General features: G+C 61.3%; 1 protein-coding gene across 1 annotated transcript; it reads left to right on the top strand.

The window, feature by feature from the left end:
• The first annotated feature begins 755 nt into the window (after positions 1–755).
• Positions 756–4349, top strand: SNAI1 (snail family transcriptional repressor 1). Its single transcript, XM_080557650.1, has 3 exons — positions 756–920; positions 1523–2032; positions 3141–4349. Exons 1-3 carry the CDS (start codon positions 842–844, stop codon positions 3320–3322), a joined length of 771 nt encoding a protein of 256 aa, XP_080413776.1. The 5' UTR covers positions 756–841; the 3' UTR covers positions 3323–4349.
• Positions 4350–20916: the final 16567 nt, after the last annotated feature.

Genomic DNA, 20916 nt, shown 5'->3' with positions numbered 1-20916 from the left:
CCCCCCCATTGATCCTCCGGGGGCAAATCCCAGGGGGAAACACCCGCGGGAAGCCGAGGGCAGTCCTGCAGCAGAGGAGGGAGGGATGCGGCTCCAAGCAATGGGGCGGGGGGCTGCAGCTGTGTGTGCCCCCCCCCCCCCCAGCTTCGCTTCCACTTCTGCATTTGGGGCGGGTTGCGGCCAAACAGCGCCCAGCAGGTGCCGGGCCCCGGGGGGGCAGAGCTGGGGCTGGGCAGTGGGGAGGGGAGGGGAAAAAGGGAAGGGATGGGAAGGGAAAAGGGGAAAGGAAGAAGGGAAGGGATGGGAAGGGAAAAGGGGAAAAAGGGAAGGGCAGAAGGGAAAGGATTGGAAGGGAAGAAGAGAAGGGGAGAGCAGGGAAGGGACAGGGCGGGACACAGAGGTCTGATGCCCGGCTTCCCCGGGGAGCATCCCCAGGGATCCTGGGCTGGACCCAACCACATCCCACGGGCACCCCCGCGCCCCAACCACCCCAAAGCCAAAGGAACCAGAGGGCCCCCAGCCCACGCGGCGGGGCACAGCAGCCCGCACGGAGGACCCCAAAACCCCCTCCCCGCGGGCACCAGCGGCGTGTCCCAGGTCCCCGATCCCGGTCCCCGATCCCGGTCCCGGCGCCCGCGGCCCCTCCGCTCCCCCCGGCCCGGCCCCGGGGCTGGGGCCGGCACCTGCCGGGCTCCCTCCCCGCCCGCCCCATTGGCTCCGGGAGCCGGGGGCGGCCCCGCACCGCCCTCCCCGGCCCCGCACCGCCCCCCGGCCCCGATCCCATATTAACGGGCGCGGCGGCCCCGCGGCGGGCGGCGGCGGCGGCACCGGGGGCTGCAAGATGCCGCGCTCCTTCCTGGTGAAGAAGCACTTCTCGGCCAGCAAGAAGCCCAACTACAGCGAGCTGGAGAGCCAGACCGGTGCGTGCCGAGCCGAGCCGAGCCGCCCCCGAGGGCTTCGGGCTGCAGCACGGCGCGGGGGCGCCTCCTGTCCCCGGGGGGGGGAGCGGCCGGGAGGCTTTTTGCCCCCCTCTGGGGGGGGTTAATTTGCTAATTGCCACGGGTGGGATGGGCTCCGGGGTCTCCTGTGCTTCTTGCCCCAGGGGAGTCCCCCCGCGGGGTGGGTGGGGGAGCGGGGACCCGACCCCGGGGGCTCCCCCCGTGGGGTGGGTGCGGTGAGGTCCCCGCGATGCGGGGCGGGATGGGCAGGGACCCTTCTGCCACCTCCCTTGCCATGGGGTGCTGAGCTCCCGTGGGGTGGGTCTGTGTTCCCCAGGGTGGGCTGCTGTGCCCCGCCGCGTGGGCTGGGGGCCCTCTGGTTCCTTTGGCTTTGGGGTGGTTGGGGCGCGGGGGTGCCCGTGGGATGTGGTTGGGTCCCGTTGCCCCAGGGGGGTTTGCACAGCCCCGTAGCGGGGCTCAGGCACCACGTTCTGCTGGGTGCGGAGCCCCCCGTGGGGTGGGTTGGGGTCCCCTCGCCCCGCTCAGGGGCTGGGCACCCCGCTGAGCGCTGCCTGTCCCCACAGTGCTGGCCGCCCCGCTGCTGTACGAGACGTGCCCGCTGTCCGTCATCCCCCCGCCCGAGGTGCTCGGCCCCGGTGCCTACTACCCGCCGCTGGTGTGGGACGCGGGGCTGCTCTCCAGCCTCTTCCCGGCCGGCCCGGGCACCGAGGCGGAGGCAGCGGGCGGCGCGGCGCCTGCCCTGGACCTGACGGCGCTCTCCAGCGAGGAGGACGAGGGCAAGAGCTCGGGGCCGCCCAGCCCAGCCTCGGCCCCCGCTGCTGCCGAGCGGTTCCGCTGCGCCCAGTGCGCCAAGGCCTACTCCACCTTCGCCGGGCTCTCCAAGCACAAACAATTGCACTGCGACGCCCAGACCAGGAAATCCTTCAGCTGCAAGTACTGCGAGAAGGAGTACGTGAGCCTGGGGGCTCTCAAGATGCACATCCGGAGCCACACGCTGCCCTGCGTCTGCAAGATGTGCGGCAAGGCCTTCTCCCGGCCCTGGCTGCTGCAGGGCCACATCCGGACGCACACCGGTAATGCTGGCTCTCGCCCCTCTCCCTCCCTCCCTTATCGCCCCCGGCTTCCCCGCTCCGCAGCCCGAAGCGAATCAGCGGTTGGGGTGTTATCTCGGAAGATAAGGGCTTCCCAAACCCCCTCGGCACATCTCTAAAACGTCCTTTAAATATCCTCCCGGCTGGAACCGAGCGTGGGGTCAAGGCTCGGCCCGTAAATCCGTGCCGCGCCAGCCAGCCCTGAGCTGACGGCACGTGCTCACCCTGAATTTCACGAACCGGGGCTGTGACGCACCACTGGGGTGCTCCCCACCGTGCCAGAAGCATCCCCGCCTGCACACCCAGCCCGCCACCGTGGGCTCCGTGCGCTCCCCGGGGCACCAGGAGGTTTGCGGGGCGCGAGGTGCGTGGGGCAGGTGCCGGCGGCCACCCCCTGCACCTGTTGTGCGGGGCCGCAGCTGCAGCCCGCCCCGCGCCTACAATGCATCTCCCGAGCATCCTTTGTGGCGCTACCGGGACAGTTTAATTGTCGCTTGGCACTGATTTCACACCCTCTCAGCGTACTAAAGATGACGGCTGAAGGAAGCCGGGAAGACTCGATTGTGCTTTCCAAATTGAGCATAGGCGTTTGTTTCCTCCAAAAGAGCCTTTGAGGGGAATTCACCCTGGCCGGGCTTTTCAATGCGAGCCGGGAAGGAGAAGGGGGAGCGCGGGCGCGGAGGAAATAGCTGCACTCACCCTGGAGCCGGCGGCTTTCAGCCGCTATGATATAATTAACAGAGCTCCGCTTCCCTGCCGCCCCGCAGACGGCTCCCTTAGCTCAGGGCCGGAGCTCAATGTCGTGGCTGCATTTGTAAGCCGAACTGCCTCGCCGCTCGCAGATGTTCCTGGCGTCGTTTTTCTGGGGTTGCGACCAGAGGTTTTTCTGTGAGCAGGAAATTCCCAAGTCCGAGGCTTTCCTCTGAGTGAATGCAGGCCGGGCAGCGCTGGCTCTCGGGCGAATAATAACAGCCTGCATTCCTTTTCACGCCGCTCCTCGCAAACTTTGGCTAATGAATGCCCCTGGTCTTTGATATTCTCCATGTGTTGATGCACTGGTTAATTGGGAACGTTTCTCTTTGTCTCACAGGTGAAAAGCCCTTTTCCTGTACACACTGCAACCGGGCCTTCGCTGACCGCTCTAATCTGCGCGCCCACCTGCAGACCCATTCAGATGTAAAGAAGTACCAGTGCAAAACCTGCTCCCGGACTTTCTCCCGTATGTCACTGCTGCACAAGCACGAGGAGACGGGCTGCTCTGGGACGCGCTGAGGCCCCGGCGCCCTGCTAACACACAACTCGTATCTTGTAACTAGTGTCTGTAGGAGTTAGTTGCCTCCTGTCGCCATTGCCCGCCGCCTCGGGCCGCGCGCAGCCCCGCCGGGCCCTAAGGGACTCGCGCTCCTCCGCTGGTGCCTCCTGTGCAATCCTAAGGCCTGATCCTTCTCCCACCTTGGACGTCCGAGGGCACGGGACCGGACTCGTGCTTGGGTGGCAAACGAGAGCCCGAAGCCGCGCGCAGCCGCAGCCCCCGGTGCGGGCGATGCCGCTGGGTGCCCGGTGCTGCAGGCGCTCAGCACCGTGCAGGGCCAGCCCCCAGCCCTGGCCGTGCCACCGGTGTGGAGCATTGCGACTGGGAAGCCTTGGGGGTTGGCTTGGTTTTGTGTTGGTTTTTTTGTTTGTTTTGTTTTTGTTTTGTTTTTTTACCATAACCACTCGGTAACTTTTAAGACCCGATATTTTTGTAACGAAGGACAAGGAGCGTTAACGCAGCCCCCCCCCCGCCCCGATTGTATATATGCCGCCTATAGAAGGTGTAACTATGCAATAATACAGTATCACATTAGTTGTGAAGCAGCTGCTTCTCCCCAGCACAATGACAATTTGCAATGCCTACAAGATTAACGGTGTCCATAAAAGGCATTGGTAGCCATTTCAAACAAGAATCCTGTTTACAGAGCAGCTATGCACTCAAGCACCTGTTAATATGACTCTTAACAACTGCTTTTCAAGAGAACTGTGACTAATAGCAGGCACTTGTCAGCTGATACAATGGTGGCCTGTCCAGAGGCTGCCCATCGACAGGTGTGTGCCAAAAGTGCTATTTATGGTTATTGACAGGTGCCTCCTGAATGCATCTTTCTTTGGACCTTGTTTTCACCGAATCATAACAAAGAGGATGTTTACATTTCAAAGGTACACTGGTATTTATATTTTTGTGCCACGATTTTGTACTGATGAAACTTTTTATATAATTATATACAGTTTATTGATATTCAATAAAACGGTTAATTTATAATCTGGCTTTCGTGGGTGTTTTGGGTGGACGCACGGCTGGAGCTGAGCAGGGTGCAAGGGGGGATTGCTCCAGCTCCATCCCGGGCCGGGGTCGCATTTTGGGGAGCGAGGTGCTGAGCTCCAGCGGGGTGCTGGCAGCCCTCCTGCTCCCACACCGCGCTCCTGCCGCCGGCTGCAGGTGAACCACAACGCTGTTTGCACGGCGGGGTCTGCAGAGCGGTTGCCTCCTGGGGAAGGAAAAGGTAGGCTGAGTCAGTTCCTGCCAAATGTGCCGGGGCTGGGGGAAGGGGGCAGCTGTGCCGAGACACGGGCTGACGGAGGGGGAGGCAAGGGGGGGGCCGTGACGCGTCCCGTAGGCTCCACGTGGGACGGCACGCGGGTGGCTGGGTGGGTACCTGCTGTCCCTTGGCGCTCCCCAACGCCGCCGCCGTGGGGACGAGCAGGGCACGAGGCGCCGCGGTGAGCCGGTGTGGGCGGTGTGGCGGCGGAGGTGGCGCATCCTGTTGTCACCGCAGAGCCCGTCGGCGCGCACCGTGGGGCTGTCCCCCTGCACTGCCCGCAGCCGTGGGGGACAGGTGCTCCAAGGCCACCCCAGGAGCCTGTCTGTGGGATTGTCACTTAACGAAGCCGTGCCACCGCTCCAAACCTTGCACCCGCCCAGCCACGGCTGGATCTGGGGCACGTGGCGCAGCACGGCCGCTCGTTCCTCCTGCCTCCCCGCAGGGCTGCAAGTTTGTCCTTTCGCCCTGCGCTTCCTCGGTGCCATCCCCGGGGCGTTGTGTTCCAGCAGGATAAAGGAGCCACCCCCAGCTCTCGTCCCCCCAGCTCTGCGCGCTGGAGGCCTGGCCCCGGCGCTCGCGTCCGGCTCCCTGCGTCTCCCAGGGGCTGTTAGGGAGCAGGAAGATGTGTGTGGCTGTAAAACGGAGCAGAGCTGCTGCTTGGCCCTTCTTTAATTAAGAGCTCTCCCGGTATAAACTGACTTTCCCAGCCGCGTTCGATTCATTACTTTATTATTAAGCAGGACAGGAAGTTTTGGGTTTTGTTCTCGTGTGCGCTTTTTTCTTCCTTTTCCCAACAGGAAGCGGGGGAAGGGCACTAATTACTTTCAGCTTTCCATCCATAAAATCCTGGCTTCGCAAAAGCAGCTAAACAGTTAAAAAAAAAAAAAAAGCCCAATTTTGAGCAAGGACCACCTGCGGGAGCTGGGAAGGAGGGTCAGGGGGCTGATAACCAGGGAGCAAAGCCTGCGGAGCCCTTCCTGCCGGGGAAGCGGTGCAGGCACCGGGCTGGGATCACAGCGCTGTTGGCTTTGCGCCTCTCTCAGCAGGCAGGAGCCCTGGGTTGCTGCCTTTGGGCATCGAGGACCCGCAGCGTGCACCTAGCCATGTGCACGGGCTGTGCCACCCTCCTTTCCCCTCCTTCACTGCTGCCACTGACTCGGAGAAGGGATTTGGGCAGGGCAGCACCTCGTGGGATGCTGCGGCCCTGCTCGGATGCTCCCTGTTCAGGCTGCTGCATCTTCCTCACGCTGGCGCTGACCCGGGGAATCCTGCCAGCTCCGTTTCAATGGGGTTCGATTAATATTGGTCGGGCAGGCAATGAGAGTTGTGAAAAAAACTTTTTTTTTTTTTTTTTTAGCAAGCTTTGCTGCTCCCAGTTGTGCTCCTGGCTTTGTCCAGAGGCTGGCTGGGCCGCAAGGCTTTCAGAGAGAAGGTACAAAATGGGTGGAGGACAGCCGAGGCTCCCACTGACAAATCCCGCTGGCTTTCAAACACAAATGCAGCCTTAAAACATGGGGAAAAAAGAAATGCTGCCTGCTCTGAATCACAAAGGAGCAGCCCACTGGCACTTGTGCTGCTGCTGCATCTGCTCCATTCGCCCTGCCCGGGCGGCAGCCTGGCCCCCGCGCCCTGGGGACCCCCAGTGGCTCCCGGGTGTGCCCGGGTCTGGACGGGCTGCGGCACCGACAGGGTGATGGTCGTGGCTCTGAGCCCCTCCTCTCCCGACCAGCTGCTCCTTTTTCTACTGCAGAGATGTTTCTGAGCTCTGCACTGAGGTGTGTTGGGGTGCGTGGGGAGCACAGGGTTGGGACCGTGACGAGGATGCGCTCAGCTCCTTCCCAAACCCTGCAGACGTGGACAAGTCCCCTCTGCCCTTCCCACAAAACCAGGCTAACCGCGCTCTGCTACCTGCATGCCATCGGGCTGGTGAAGGATTGCACCCAGGAGCTGGTGTTACGAGGAGTTGCAGTGGTTTTCCCATTTCATTTTCACGTGAAAATCCCCAGAGCGGCAGGCCTGGCTGCAAGGGGGCACAGAAGCAGCTGCGGCATGGTCCCCTGCCCTTGTCCCCTTGTCCCTTGCCCTCGGTCCCTGCCTGGTGCCGCATGGCGAAGCCAGAGGGTTCATGGCAAAGCCCCAGCAGTTTTTCCCTGTTATTTCCCCTTCTATTTTAATGCCACAGGAAATAAACACCCCGTAAAGCTGCTGCCCGGAGCCTGGGCGTTTCATCCAGGTAGATCCGCTGCAGTTTTGGTGGCGGGGAGCTGGGGTCGGGGCGGGGGGGGGGGGGGGGGAGAAGCCTGCTCGTAGCGGGAGGAACCATTTGGTGGCCACCTTGTGTGACCATCTGTAACAGATTACGGTGTCAGCGCTCATAAAAGCCGGGATTCAATCAGCCTCCCCCAGGTACCGGGGGGGCCCTGCCGGCGGGGCGCGGCGCGGGGCGCGGGCTGTACTGGCTCCGCGCGCCCGGCGGGGCGGCACGCTGCCGACGTCGAGCTTTGAACTCCTCCTTTTCATTTCCACGGGCCTCCGCAGGACCTTTAAGCGAGCACGTACGGCCCCCCGGCTGCTGGAGCCCATTCAAAGGTTCAAGGGGAAACCGCAACGTTCGTTCTCTTCCCAGAGAGGATGGGATTTTTATTTCACCCCCCCCACCACCACTCTGACCTGATGCTGAGTTGAGGGGTTGGGGAAGGGAGGGCAGCAAGGTCCGGAGAGCTGGGGCAGACCCAGTGGAGATACTGGGCTGACCAGAGCTTCAGCCTTCCCATGCCACTGTTTCACTGTTTGAAATATCCCCGGCTCTCTGAGCAGCCGGAGCGACCCGGCGCACTCTCGTGCAGGGGACAGGCAGGACAAGAAGGGCAGGGGGCTGCGGTGACCTCTGCAAAGGCCAGGCTTCATCGGCTCGGGGGATGCCGTTACCAAAACCACCTTTCAGCCCTTTCTGTTCCCAGCTCAGGGACATGCACGATGCTGAATAAACAAACAGAGACGGGGCAGGAGCCAGGGAAAGACCCGCTATTAAAATCGATCGCTGGGAGACTGGCTTTGAGTTGGGGAAGGGAACAACAGGAGTTTTGCAGAAGCCGCCGAGGCAGAACAAGGGGCGAGCAACAGCAAACACAGCCCATGGGTTTCCCAGCCGAGATACCTGTAGATTCCTGGGGGCTTTGGGGGATTTGTGTGTTCATCCCTGGGCTGCAGGAAGGGCAGCAGGTGCAGGGCCAGGCTGGGGCTCAGCCAGCCCGTGTCAACACGCGGGCCCAGTAAAAGCCTCCATCCATTAACAGCTCGCCATAAGGAGTCGGGTTCACAAACAAGCTGCAGGTGTAGCTATTGTTTTTCTGGCTCTGGGCTATTGACACGAGCAATAATCTCAAATTAATCTTTAATCGGATGATAAACTGATAACGCGGGGCTGGGGAGGTGCGGGTCTTCCCGGGGAAACAAAGAGCAGGGCAAACGCGAAGAAAGGGAGCGGGAGAGACCTGGAAAAGGGGAGTGAGGCTGAAGGACTGGAAGAAAATGGATTTATCCTCGTGGGCGCGGGCAGTCTGCGCTGCGGCACCACCATGGCTTGGCCACAGGCTGTGCTTGTCTCTTCGTGGGCACCAGCTCCATGCCCTGTGCGTGGGGGTGAGGGGCGATCTGTCTGTAAATCCTCCCTGCAGCAGCGGCCGGTTAAAAACGAGCCCCGTTAGGTTATGTTTAATTTCTCCATCCGAGGATTAACAGCTCAGCACGAGGGAGAAAAGCGCGCACAACAAACCCCTCGTCCTCCTGCGAGGGTAAGCGCAGGCTCTACCAGCCTGGGACCGCGGCTTTACAATAGCGATGCTGTGCTGTAACTTATTGGAGATCTGCCTAGAAAATCATCAGAAAGTATTTTAAACCCGGCATAACATACATATTTATGGATCACCTTCTGTTTTACTGGGCTCGCTGAGAGCAATGTGAGGCCTGTTTTACTTTTCCCAATAAAAAGGCTCACGTTTCACATGCGAAGAGATTGGCGTCTCCCGAGCTAATTAATACGGGTTCCCCTCCACCTCCGCATTTTCCACGCAGGGTTATGCTGGCGACACGTTGTCTGTTGCCCCCATAAAGCCCACGGTGTTGCACATTAGCCTCGCCCGCCGACAATGCGCCGGAGGCCCAACGGGGCACGGCGAGGAAGTGGTGGTGCGCGGCGGCCCGGAGTCACGGCCCGTACAAAGAGCTCGGCGGGCCTGCATTATGTCATTACTCAATTAGCCTGGCGGTAACAGCACTTCATTAGAGAGACGGGCCCTATTCACCAGCCCTAATCCACTTTCTAAAGACGGGCTGCGGCCATTGAGCACTTTTCCCGCTTTCCTGGAGGGGCAGAAAGGGGTTTTTGGAAGCGTCCCCGTGGAAGCGCCCTGTGCTGCAGCAATGCTGACACAGGGGGGGCAGCCCCGGGACCCTCTGAACCCCCCCAGCAGCTCGGCCTGCAGGGGAGCAGAGCACCTGCTGCTGTCCCAAATCAGGCCGTCGCCCTGCAGGCCGCGGCACTTCGGTGTCAAACCAGAGGCAACCGCAGCTGGGGAGGTGACACCGCCTCGGCTGAATCGAAGCTAGAGGTAAAGCAGTGCCTAGGATGTTATCAGCCCCCAGGGATGCATGCAGAGGGGCTGCAGCCACCCTGCCTTGCCCCACGATGTTCCCAAGGGTCCCCGCCAGCGGCAGTGCCCCTCACCGTGGTGCCTGGGCATCCCTGGGAGCTGCCAGCTGCCAGAGTGACCTTAAAGAAAAACCTGCTTTCTTTCTCTTTATTTTTACTTTTTACCCCCCAAACAAACCGCACTGTAGAAATTAACGCAGGGGTAGGAGGCGGGGTGAGAGCGGTGCGCAGGAAACCAATGTGTGTCAGGAAAGGGTGTCAGCGCTGGGCGGCGGGGCCGAGGGGCGAGCACCCCGCGGGAGCTCCCCTCCCCTCCCCTCGCCTCGCACCGATCCTCAGATTAGAGGCAGGAAGCGAAGCGGAGCCTCCGCCGTCTATAAAGAGAGGCGTCTGCTTTGATTCGTGCTGGTCACGGAGCCAGCGCGGGGGCGCAGAGCTCCCGGCTGCTGCAGCGGCCCCGGGGCTGGGGGGAGCACCCCACGGCCTGCCTCCCTCGCCCTCAAAGCCAGCGGGGTCCTGAGCCCCGTGGACACAATTGTTTTAGGTCAAGAAAAGTACCTGGAGAGAAAATCTGACCGCCCTGGTTCTGGCGGCTGCTGTCTGTGGTTGGTAACATCCAAAATTTCCAAAAAGAGCTCGCGTTACAGCAATAGCTTTCCACCTCCTCATCCACAGGACTGCAGGGCAGCAACACGGGGCTTCCATTTGCTGGGAAAATACTGGTTATTGGCACGTGTGACAGCATGGGCCAGGTTTCAAGCGGCACCAGGGCAAACAACAGCATCCTGAAAGTGCCCCAACCCCGTCCCAGAGCCCACGGCACCTCCTCTCCCCGCTCTGCTCACCCCGGGAAAGTCCAGATCTCCCTGGGCTAAGGAAAGGCCGGGTGTTCCTCCAACCCCTTTAGCCATTTCACAACGCTGGCTGCCACTCTCTGGAAGGAAATAACTGTCCCATAAATACAGGCAGGTGGGGCGGGAGCGGCGGGGAGCTGGGAACGCAGATGCAGGGCGTTTTCCCGACATGCTCCAGCAGGAAGAAGCGGCGAGGGGCCACGGCGTGCACGTGCGGCAGGGATGTGCTCTCCACGGCCACGCGCAGAGGTGAACCCACCTGGAGCACGAGCAAGGGCAGCTCAGCCTCGTAGGGACAGCTCAGGCACAGGTATGGGTATTGCATCCCGGCTCTGCCCCTGGCTGTATCCCCAGGCACTCACATCACCGCCACCTTTACCCTTTGCTGTGCACACTGGGGATAAAATACTGCACAACGCGGTCTAACCAACTAACGCAGCCTGGTGGCAGGGGAGCAGATGCCCAGAGGACAGGCCGGGGATGGGGGACCCGCGGTGTCCCCTCTGCCCGGGTTGTCTCCACATTCCCACAGGTCAGGGCTGCACCAGCCGCACATTTCTCTGCTGCCCTCAGTGCGGAGCCTGCAATAACCAGCTCTACTCGTCTCCAAACCCCACTGCGATGGAGATGAATTATCTCTCTTCATTTTCATTTTCCCTCTGTCTCTGCTGCTGGCAAATTAACAGCTTCCCTTTATGCCAAATGCTCTGCAGTTCATCTCCCAGAGCACAAGCTTCACTCCCGATCTGCGCTGAGGAAACTCAAAGTAATTGCAGAAAACTATTCGGAAAGGGATCCAGCGGCAGAGAAGCCCAGTAAATAGGGACCATATGCACCACGAGAGCTGCACGAAGACGCTCTCAGCCCAAGTGCTGCCGCCTGAGCTGCGCCGATAGAACCCCCCCGAGCTATCCCCGGCAGGGTTTTATGGTGGGAACACCTTCGCCACGTGCAGTTGGCAGTGCTGGGACCCCACCACCTTCACAGCCTCCTTTTTGCACGCCCACCCACTGGGTGCCTTGTCACGAAGGGTTTAGCTGGCTTTTGGTGGAGGAAAGCAAACCCATGGACCTAAGGGTTGGACGTGGTGCTTAGGGACACGGTTTAGTGGGTGATATTGGTGGGAGGGGATGGTTGGGCCAGATGATCTTGGAGGGCTTTTCCAACCTTAGTGATCCTGTGACTTTATGGCCTGCCACGCCAGCTATCTCAGCCAGGTGCAGGGCTGCGGGGAGAATTTCCCAGTGCAGTAAGGACTTTTTGCAGGGTTCCCATCTGCTGTTACATTGCACGGGGTTCAGCCAAAATGGGGTCACTTAGCCAAGACAGGGACTCAAGCTTTCTTAGCTCTGGCAGGCTTGGTTGCTTTTGCTCTCCCTCAAGCACCCGGCCCCACTCATACGAGTGATACGGGAAAGGCACATACATTTCTGGTCCCCCCTCAGTCCTCTGCGCTGCTGGGCACTGCTGGGGCAGGGGGCCTTGCCTCACCCCACCAGCAGGAGGGCAGCCGAAGGCCTCATCCCGCCCCCCATCTGCCCGGTACCTGCTTTCCATCAAGATCAAAGCGCTCGGAGGTTTCCCCACAGCCCCGAGTGCTCCCGGCCGGCGACGTGCTGCTGTCAGCGGCCCCCTCGTGCCGTGCACGGGGTTATCCCCTCCGCATCACAGCCACCTCCTTATCTCCTGCGGGATGCAGGGAAACATTCGGACGGGTTCTGAGCCCTACAGGAGCAGGACAGGCAGCAGGTTCCTGCTCGCCCCTCTCTGGAGCCAGCAGGATGGGAGGTAAAACCCAGGGGATGGGCATGGGGCTCAGGCACACCACGGTGTCCCCAGAGCTGCTTGCAGAGCCCCCATGGTGGCTGCCCCGGTGCCTCTGTGTCCCCCACACCTGGGGGCAGCAGGATGGGGCTGCTTCACACAGCAGCTCCTGGGCGGGTCGGACGTGGGTAAGAAACTCTAAGCCAGGGGAGCTGCTTCCCTGCTCGTCAGCCCCCAGCCCCATGGGGAGAAACCCGCGGTGCTGTCCTCCCGTCTGGGCACAAAGCAAAACTTTCTGCTCTGGGGTGTTGGGGAGAGCTGGGGGGGCAGCACGAGGTGCTCGGTGCTGCTGTCAGTAAGCGTGGAGGGAAAGTGAACGCTGTGATTAGAAAGAGAAGGGAAATAATCATGGTTAATGCTCCCAGAAGTGATGTGGGGAGGCTCCAATTAGAAAGCCAAAACTGAGGTCCCTCGAAGAAGCTGCTTGCCAGAGGTTTCTCTGAAAAGCCTGTCTGCGTCCCCCACAGCCCCATCCCAAGGAGGTGTCTGCAGTTCGGCACCAGAATTGTTTGCCTTCAGACCAAGGACGGGAACTGCTATTTAAGACGTGTGCTGGGGCTGCCAAGCGAGCGCCGGTGGCTGAGCCCCGAGGGGCTGCGTGCCTGTGTCACCAGTGAGGGGTCTGCACTTCTCCAGCCTCGGGATATTACCACGAGTCTGAAAATAGCCCCTGGCACCCATCCACGCTGCCTGCCCGCGCCAGACAGCTTTGGGACGTGCTTCCAGCTGCTCACACAGTGCCTCGGGGGGAGAGGAGCCTCGCTCCCTGCCTCATCCGCCCTCTTCGCTGCCTTCAATGCCCTCGCCCCGCTGTGCCTGCCCGGAGAGCCTCCAGCCCCGCAGCCCTGTGGGCGCAGCGGGCAGCCCAGGTATATAAAATTAGCAGCCTGGCAGGGGGCGGCGGGAGGAGCCCAGCCCTGGGGGCTGCAGCGGGAAGCAGATGCTCTCTGATTGAGCCCACGTGTGATGGCAGCACTGTCCTCCCAGCCAGGGACAGGGATGTTTCAGTGGGGTTGGGGTGGGTGGAGGTGCTGGATGTGGCCCTGGGCAGGGGAGGATGGAGCTGCCTCTGTCCCCCTGTGTGTCTGTGAGTGGTGTTCAGGTGAGAACGGTTTTATCTGCAAGTGCACAGCGGTGCCCTGTGCTAGGGGAGCCAAGATGAGCTTTCAGGCTCCACCAGGCCAAGAGGAAGGTGCACGGACAGGTCCAGGTGAAATGGACTGGGAGCCACATCCTGATGGGACCAAGCCCTGGCGTACAGCAGGGTGCAGGGAGAGTTTCCCCTTGCAGACCACGCGCAGAGCTCCCGGCACAAACGCCCTTCCCAGCCCACCGAGAGGGAGAAGCACGCAGCCCCCGCAGCATCTCCCACCCCCAAACCTCCCCCTCCACATACCCACGGGGACACCGCGCAGCCCTCCACCACCTCCCTGCTGATATGGGTGCTGCCACGTCCCAAACCCCGGGGGCTGGGCAGCTCAAAGCCCCTGCTGAGCAGCAGCAAAACCCAAAAGTGATCACCCTGGCCAGACACAGATGCGAGTGTGTGGGGCCGGGCTGCTGCCCCCCGAGCCCCAGCACAGGACCCCAGCGCCAGCTGGGCGAGGGGAGATGCTCGCTGCCTTCTCTTCTCCTTTTCTTCCCTTTCATGGTTTTGCCTTTGAAGGGGGGAAGTCCCCACTTATCTCCTGCCCCCTCCAGTCCCACAAATGTGGTTTCTTCGGCTTCACAATAAGGGATGGCCATTTCTGTTTCTTCTCAAGACGTTTTTCCACCCACCCGCTCTGGCCCTGGTGGGAATTGTCAGCTTTGAGATAACGAGAAGGATGAATTGTTAGTACAGGATGTTGCATGAAGCCCGAGTGCTATTTGCAGGCAATTTTAATAAGTAATAATAAGGAGAGAGAACTCCAAAGGAAGTAACCTGGTACAGCAGACAAGTCAGATTTATCAAGGCAGAGAGGAAATACTCCCCAGAAATGAATCTGGCATGAGTTCCCGCACACCAGTCCCACGATCCTGTCTGCCACCACAGGCAGCTCTTATCTGAAACAGTCCAGTGTTTAAAATAGACTGGAAAATAAATAGTCTTCCAGCACGACTGATCCTCCAGAGCCTGCAGTTCATCCCAGCAGCATTTACAGTTTTCTCTGGAGTGTTTCCGACATGCACTTCAAGGCCTTCCAGCTCTTCTCTCCTCCCCTGCTTGTGACATTAATGAACCTTAAGGGATTCTTAAAGCACAGTTTATGTGGATGTACTTTTAAGCTGGAGAGGGAGAGCGAAGTTCCCAGCCCTCGGTGGCGGGGCTGGACGGAGAGGCGCTCTGTGAGGCGTGCTCCAGCCGGGAATCAATCACAGGCCGGGCCGAGCGCCGCTGCGGCAGCTCCGCTCGCTTGTTTAATGTCCGCCGTTCGCAGCCGTGTCACCCTAACAGGCCGTTTTATTGTTTTTCCAGTGATACTTACAACTACCATCCGTTATCCTGCCCGCAGCGAGTGCCTCGCCTCTAACTGACGACACCAGACGAGGCCTGCTCAGAGTTTCCAGCGTCCCTGCCCCGCCGGGGCCTGGCTCCCCGCCACCGGCACGAGGCCACCGCTGGAGGTGACAGCGCCCGGGGCCGTGGCGGGGACAGGCCAGCCGGGCTGTCCGGCGGCAGCAAGGCCTGGGGACATCAGGGCTGTCCCCGCCTGGCCGGGACGGGGCTGCTGGTGGCAGTCGTCGTGCTCTGGTTGTATCTGAGGGGCTCTCACCCACCGTGCAATGTCACGCCAGGGGTGAGAGCGTCCTGCAGCTGCAGCATGCTGCCACCCAAAGCAGGGGAGCATCTGGGGGCGTCTTGCTGGAGATAGCAGCCCCAAACCTAGATTTTTTAGAGCCATTTTCCTGCACTGCTCCACATGCTGAGATGGCTCTGCAGGGTCACATCCCATATCCCAGGTCCTGTGTCATATGTCCCATGTCCTGTGTGTGTCCCACATCCCATGTCCTGTGTGTGTCCCACATCCCATGTCCTGTGTGTGTCCCAAATCCCAAGTCCTGTGTGTGTCCCACATCCCATGTCCTGTGTGTGTCCCAAATCCCATGTCCTGTGTGTGCCCCGTGTCCCCGTCCCACCCCCGCCAGCCAGGACCCCACTGACCCGCAGGCTCAGCAACCTTCAGCTGCCTCTGACATTTGCAGATGACAGCAATTTTTTGCTGGAAAAAGGCCCTTTTCGTGGGCGGGGAAGTCTCTCCTGGTCTGTGTAAGTCCTGACAGACTCTCTACAGTAGTTGAAAGGAATGGCATTAAGGAAAAAGAACTTAAACAACCCCAAAGTGAAGGGCCTGTAATTTATTTACTCCCCCCAATGAATGCTGGTTGCAAATCACTCTGTATAAAAATAACTCCTTTCTCCAACTTTTGATCTCTGATATTCCTGTATTTCCCTGGGGAAAATGTAAATCTATGAACTTATTACTAATGTTTCCTGTCCCTGACAGTGGAGCCAGTTGATATTTTACTTGAGAAGCCGGAGAGAAAAAAAAAAAAAAAAAAAGCAGCATAAACTTAATGACTGCGGACTGTTTCCAATCTTAGTTTCACTTTTCGGATGGAGAGTTTCCATCTTACAAAAGGGAGAGGGAGATTTTTAAATAAAACATGATTTAACTTTAGCCAAACTTCCTCCTAGTGTTTATGCTTTTGGCTCGGGTCTTGATCCATTTAAAGCTGGTTCCTTTTGAAGCGGCCCCGGCTCATCGCCGCGCACCGGCGGCTTGTAAATTGTCTGTTCCCCTTCTGCACCGCCCGCCCCGCTGTCCCCTGCCTCATCCCCTGCCTCGTCCCACCTCGGGGACCTGCTCCCCCATGCTTTTCATTGTTTTTGGCACAGCTTTCCCAAATTCGGGCTGGGTGACGGCATCAGGAGGCACCTTGCTGGGCATCTCCATGGCTTCGCTCTGGGTCCCCGCCGTGGCCACCCAAGTGTCCCCCGGTCGCTGCCACCCCCTGTCGCTGTGTTTTGTAGCCGTGGGGCTGTGGCAGGGAGCTGTGCTCGGGGGTTTTGCTCCAGCACTGCTGGGAAAGCCGCCGTTCCCAGCCCGCGAGGCTCCACCGCCGCACGGGTTGGGGAAAAAAAGCTTGGAATGTCTCACAATTGTCTCATTCTGGCACGTTCGCCCCCAAACTAAACATGTTGCTGGTTCACAGCAGTCTTTTCCTTAGAAATGTAGGTTCTTCAGAGCCTGGAAAGCTAAGCGACGTCGAAAGGAAATGTTTCGGAGTGATGAAATCGGGAAGTTTTGCTCAGCCTGCAATATTCCTGCCCGGAGTTGCACAGATCGGGTAGCGCAGCACACAATCCGTGCAGGTTTTTTCAAATTTTCTTCTATTTCAGAATAGAAAAAATAAATAAAGAAATAAAATTGGAAGCCCGGGCAGGTGCCTGCCCCTGCAAATGCTTCCTCTTGATTCAGACATGGGGCACAGCTCATCCTCCGTGCGCTTCATCCCCTCCAGCTTCGCGGCAGGATGCTCACCCCCGTGGGGCTCTGGGTCCCCATCCCCGCACCTCCAAAGCGGGACGGGGGTGGCCTGGGGGGGACCTGGGGGCGCAGGGGGTGGGCGAAGCGGGGGCAGCTCAGCCCCGGCACCAGCCCGCAGCGAGCAGCGGACCTGACGCCAGGCGGGGAAGCCGGCTCCCGCAGGAGCAATTCAGTCGCTGTTTTAACGTCAGCCAAAACGCAGGGAATAAAAGGAACTTTAATGGGGTCTAAGTTGAGCTCCACACCCTGGAGGATTCCTGGCTGCCTCTGTTTGTGTCAGATAAATATCCCTGTGAAGGCAGTAATGTTTAACATCCCCTCTCATTATCTTGCTGGCATCCCTGGGCTCCTGGAGGGATCGCGGCCAGGCCTCAGCCACATCTTCCCCTTCATTCCTCGGCCCGCTAACCGGGCTGCAGCAGCACTTGAGAGCATTTTTGAAATGTAGCCTGATCCGGGTCCTGGGACACGCGGCCGGGTGCTGAGCTCAGCTCTGCTGCCCTGCAGGCGAGCGGGGCTGGGGCTGCTCCTGCCATGGGGCTTGGCTTGGGCACCCCCCGGCCGCTCCCAGAGCTGCCAAAAACAATGTCAGCAAAAACGCCTTCCTGGGCTGCCAGGAGGGGGGCGATGCTAGCGAGCATCGTCAGCCGTCCCCCCATCCCTAGGGGGCTGTGGGAAGGAAGGGTCATTGTGTCCCGTGTCCCGTGTCCCTGCCCCAGCCGGTGCCATCGGCCGTCCCCTCCCGCAAGCTCCTGCCCAGCATCTCCCCTTCTGCTGGGAAGGTTTGGGTGTTTCTTGGAGGGAGGGCTGTAAGGCATGGGGACGGGGATGGGGACGAGGACAGCCGGGCAAAGTGCAGGTCTGGGGAGAGCACCCAGGTGGCCGCCCCAGCTCCCTCGCACCCCAAGGTGCACGCAGGGGCCCTGCTCTCTGCTTTCCGTCTGATTTCCCCAGGTTCCTGCCGGCTGTCAGGGGAAGCAACACGGTCCCAAACAGCGTTCCCATCCAGGTTGTTGTCCAAAGCGCACGGCTCCCTGGATCTTCCAGGGCTGTTAGCATTGCCATCCAGCTACAAAAGGCACTTTATTAACGTGCATCTTGCACAACAGATGTGTCTGCTGGCACTCCGACACCCCTCAGCAAGCCAAATACTGGCGGCTCCTCTTCCACATCTGCCCCACTTCCCAGCAAAGCGTTGCTCCAACTGGCACCCCCTGCTCTGCTGGCTGGAGCAGAGCATCCCAGGTCGGATGCTCATCGTCGCCCCGATTTGGTCCGGTAGGAGCCCCGGCGTGTGTCTGCCCTTCAGCAGCCCCATTCCTTGCAGGGCTCAGTGCCTGGGTGAAGCGATGGTGCAGCTGGCTGGGAAACCTCGTGGTGCGTGGGGAGCATCCCCTGCGTCCCAGTACCTGAGCTCTCCTCGTGCCTCTCACCCTGCCCTGCTCCATCCCTGTGCCGTTCCCACCCCTCTCCCTGTCCGGGCTGAGCTCAGAGCGGGCAGGCTCCGTGGGCTTGCTGGCCGCGGCAGCCATCCCACCAGATTCTCAGCCACATTAGGAGCCGGTTGGAAATACAGCACTTTTATTTTCGTTTCCCATATTCGTAACTGCAGACTGACACAAAGCCACTTCCCAGCTGCCCTCGGCCTGCGGTGTGCCCAGGCAGGGCAGTGCCCAGCCCCGTCCCCAGTCCCGGGGATCACACTTTTCCCGTGCTGCAGCACTTCCCCCAGTCGCACACATTTTACAGGGCGCCCATCCCTGTTTCCCATAACGGCGGCTCCAGCCCCACGCGGTTTTGCCGCTCAGCCACGACGCTTTCATTTTGTTGCAGGCTCTGGAGAAGCCCCCGCTGCTCACCAAAGGGCGTCCCTTCCCCGCAGAGCCCCGCTGGAGCGTCCCTGCCTGCTGCCTGTCTGGGGCCCGGCTGCGGCACCGCTGCTGAAGGACAGCCCAGCAGCGGGCAGGATCCTGCCCAAACCCACAGCCACGGGGACAGCCACCCCTGTCCCGGCTTGTGACAGGGACACATCCCATCCTGGCTGCTGGATCCTGGCTCAGTGATGGCTGCAGATGTTAAAGCAGGGACCGACAGGGGGGCCTGGCACTGGGGGGGGACAGGACCGGGTCTCAGCACACCCCGACCGCCACTTGTCCTGCTTGTCCCCGCGGCGGGGACACGGGGACATGGGACACCGGGCTGCCTGCCCCCACGTCTGCTCCAGCGCCGCCCGCTTCTCCTTCTGGGCACTCGCACCGTCTGGAAGAAGCATCGGGGGGAGCGGAGGAGCCAAACAGACGGACGGGATCGCTGTGATGTAAAGCAGAGACGGGGGAGCGGGAGGAGAGCCCGAGAGCGGCACGGTTAGCGGCGCAGCGCGGGGACAGGCCGGGAGGCACGTTTATGTCATTACTCATGGAGAACCTGGCAGAGAGGCGTGCGGAGAGGGCCAGGCTCCCCGCTGGTGAAACCCTGCTGGCTGCGCACAGGCACAGCGGGGGGAGCTCAGCCCCGCCGCCGTGCCAGGATCCGGCCCCTTCCCGGCGGGGAGCGCAGCGCCAGGGCCGAGCGCGGAGCCTGGGGGCTCGGTGCGGGGATGCTGCAGGGAGGCACCGCGGCACCTCGCACCCGAGGGAGATGGAAAGGGGCAGCGTGACCTGAAGGATCTCGGGCTCTGCGTGGCCCCTGCATCGGTGCTGGTGGCTGGGGATGGATGGGTTGGACCCCCCCAGCCACCCCGTGCTGCCTGCTGGCACCACGCGGCCAAATGTTTCCACCAGCGGTTCTGGGAGGACAAAACAAGGCAAAAAAAAAAGAGAAGGAAAAGGCCAGGGGAGGAAATAACCCACCCCCAGCAGCCCTCAGCACAGATTTCCTCTGCTGGGCCAGGGTGGATGGCGGGGCTGCTGTCCTCGCTCCATCCCTCTGCCCCTGCTCGGGGCCACGTTTGCCTTTGCGGGTGGTGCGGGGCGAAGCACGCAGCTCCCGGTGCTGCCAGCACCCCTTTCAGCCCCCCTGGGTCTGCAAAGCAGGAGCACCCAGGCGGACCCTCCACCCCCCCCCCCCCCCCCCTTCCAAGGACGCAGGGCTGTGATGCAACCTCCTGTGGGCTCATCCCTGCAGCCCTTTGTAGCCTGACGTTTCCTTTGCAGCCATAAAGCGAGCTGGGAGCCGGATTGCATCAGCGCGAGGTGGCGGTGCTTTGCTGGTGGGTGCCTGCGTGCTCAGCTGGGGGCTGCAAGCCCTCGTCCCACGTCTTGCTCCTTCCTGCTCGGCACCGAGAGCTGTGGGGCAGGCTGCTGTCTGCCCACGGGTCCGTAAGGCTGGCTGGGTGCTTCAGCGGGAAAAAGGCAAAGAAAATGCTGGGGACGGGAAGGGCAGGCGGGGAGTGGCTCTGGCTGCACGGGGCAGCACATGTCCCCAGGCGTGCAGCACGCCGTGCCTCGGAGGGGAAGTCACATCTGGGGAGGAACAAGTCCAGAAAATCCCCTCTGGCCCCCCCGGGCTGCTCAGTGCCAGGCTGGCTGGAGACGGCCCAAAGCTCTGCTTTCACAGCTGGCTGCGTCACGGGCAGGGGTAAGCCCAGGCCTGAAAACCAGAACTTGGAGAATGCCCAGGGAGGAGTCTCTGTGCAGGCCTTGCAGCCCAGTCCCGCCTGCAAAGGCCACCTTGGCCACTGCCACCAGCCTGGGCATCCCTACCTGCATCGCCGGGCTCAGGCACGGGTGAGAGCTGCAGCCCTGCCAAGCCCCGTCCACCTCCCTGTGCTGGACGGACGTCGCTTGCCGCAGCCCTGGAGGCACAGAGCAGCGAAGGCAAAGTGTCAGCGCAGTGCTGGTGACGTTGGGGTGCTCCGGCAGAGCCCCCCCGGTGTCGTGCGCCCAGACAGGGCGGCAGTGCTTCCCCTGCACCGCGTCCCTGCGGGCACCAGGCTCCGGGGGTGTCACAGCAGTGCCCCCGCCACCTCCCCCGGCTGCCACCCAGCCGCTGCTCGCGCTGGCACAAAGGGAGCGATTTGTGAATGAGCCCGAGCTCAGGCTTGGCAGCGGGACGGAACCGCTCGTGAGTCAGCCGAGGGCCGCGCCAAGGCGGTGCTGGGCAGGGGGGCGCTGGGTGCCCGTGGGAAGCAGCCTCCTCTCCTGCCACAACATCACCGCAACGCGCCCCTGGAGCTGTGGGAGCAGGGCTCAGCCTGCAGGTTTGGGTACGTGCTGGCAAAGCGGCTGGCACCCTCCCGAGTGACCCTGCTGGGGTGCGGGAAGCCCTCGGTGATGTCCGGGCTGCCCGAGGGGCTGGCCCCTCTGCAAGCCCCTCTGCAAGGCCGTGGCAGGGCCAGCAGCAGCAGGGCACTGCCGTCCCCCCTGCTGGGGCTGGCCGTGCCCTGGGAGCCAGGTCAGGGGCTTCACAGATGGGGCTTGGAGCAAGC

Source organism: Anser brachyrhynchus, assembly GCF_964034855.1.
Source record: "Anser brachyrhynchus genome assembly, chromosome: 16".
NCBI classification, from domain to species: Eukaryota; Metazoa; Chordata; class Aves; order Anseriformes; family Anatidae; genus Anser; species Anser brachyrhynchus.
Note: the sequence above shows the minus strand (reverse complement) of the source record. Positions and strands in the feature narration are given on the sequence as shown.

What these genes read in the sequence shown, in the direction of transcription:
- SNAI1 (XM_080557650.1), top strand. Translation starts at nt 842, where the DNA reads ATGCCGCGCTCCTTCCTGGTGAAGAAGCACTTCTCGGCCAGCAAGAAG. An exon ending in CGAGCTGGAGAGCCAGACCG is followed by an intron (nt 921 to 1,522) that starts GTGCGTGCCGAG and finishes CTGTCCCCACAG; the next exon opens with TGCTGGCCGCCCCGCTGCTG. An exon ending in CCACATCCGGACGCACACCG is followed by an intron (nt 2,033 to 3,140) that starts GTAATGCTGGCT and finishes TTTGTCTCACAG; the next exon opens with GTGAAAAGCCCTTTTCCTGT.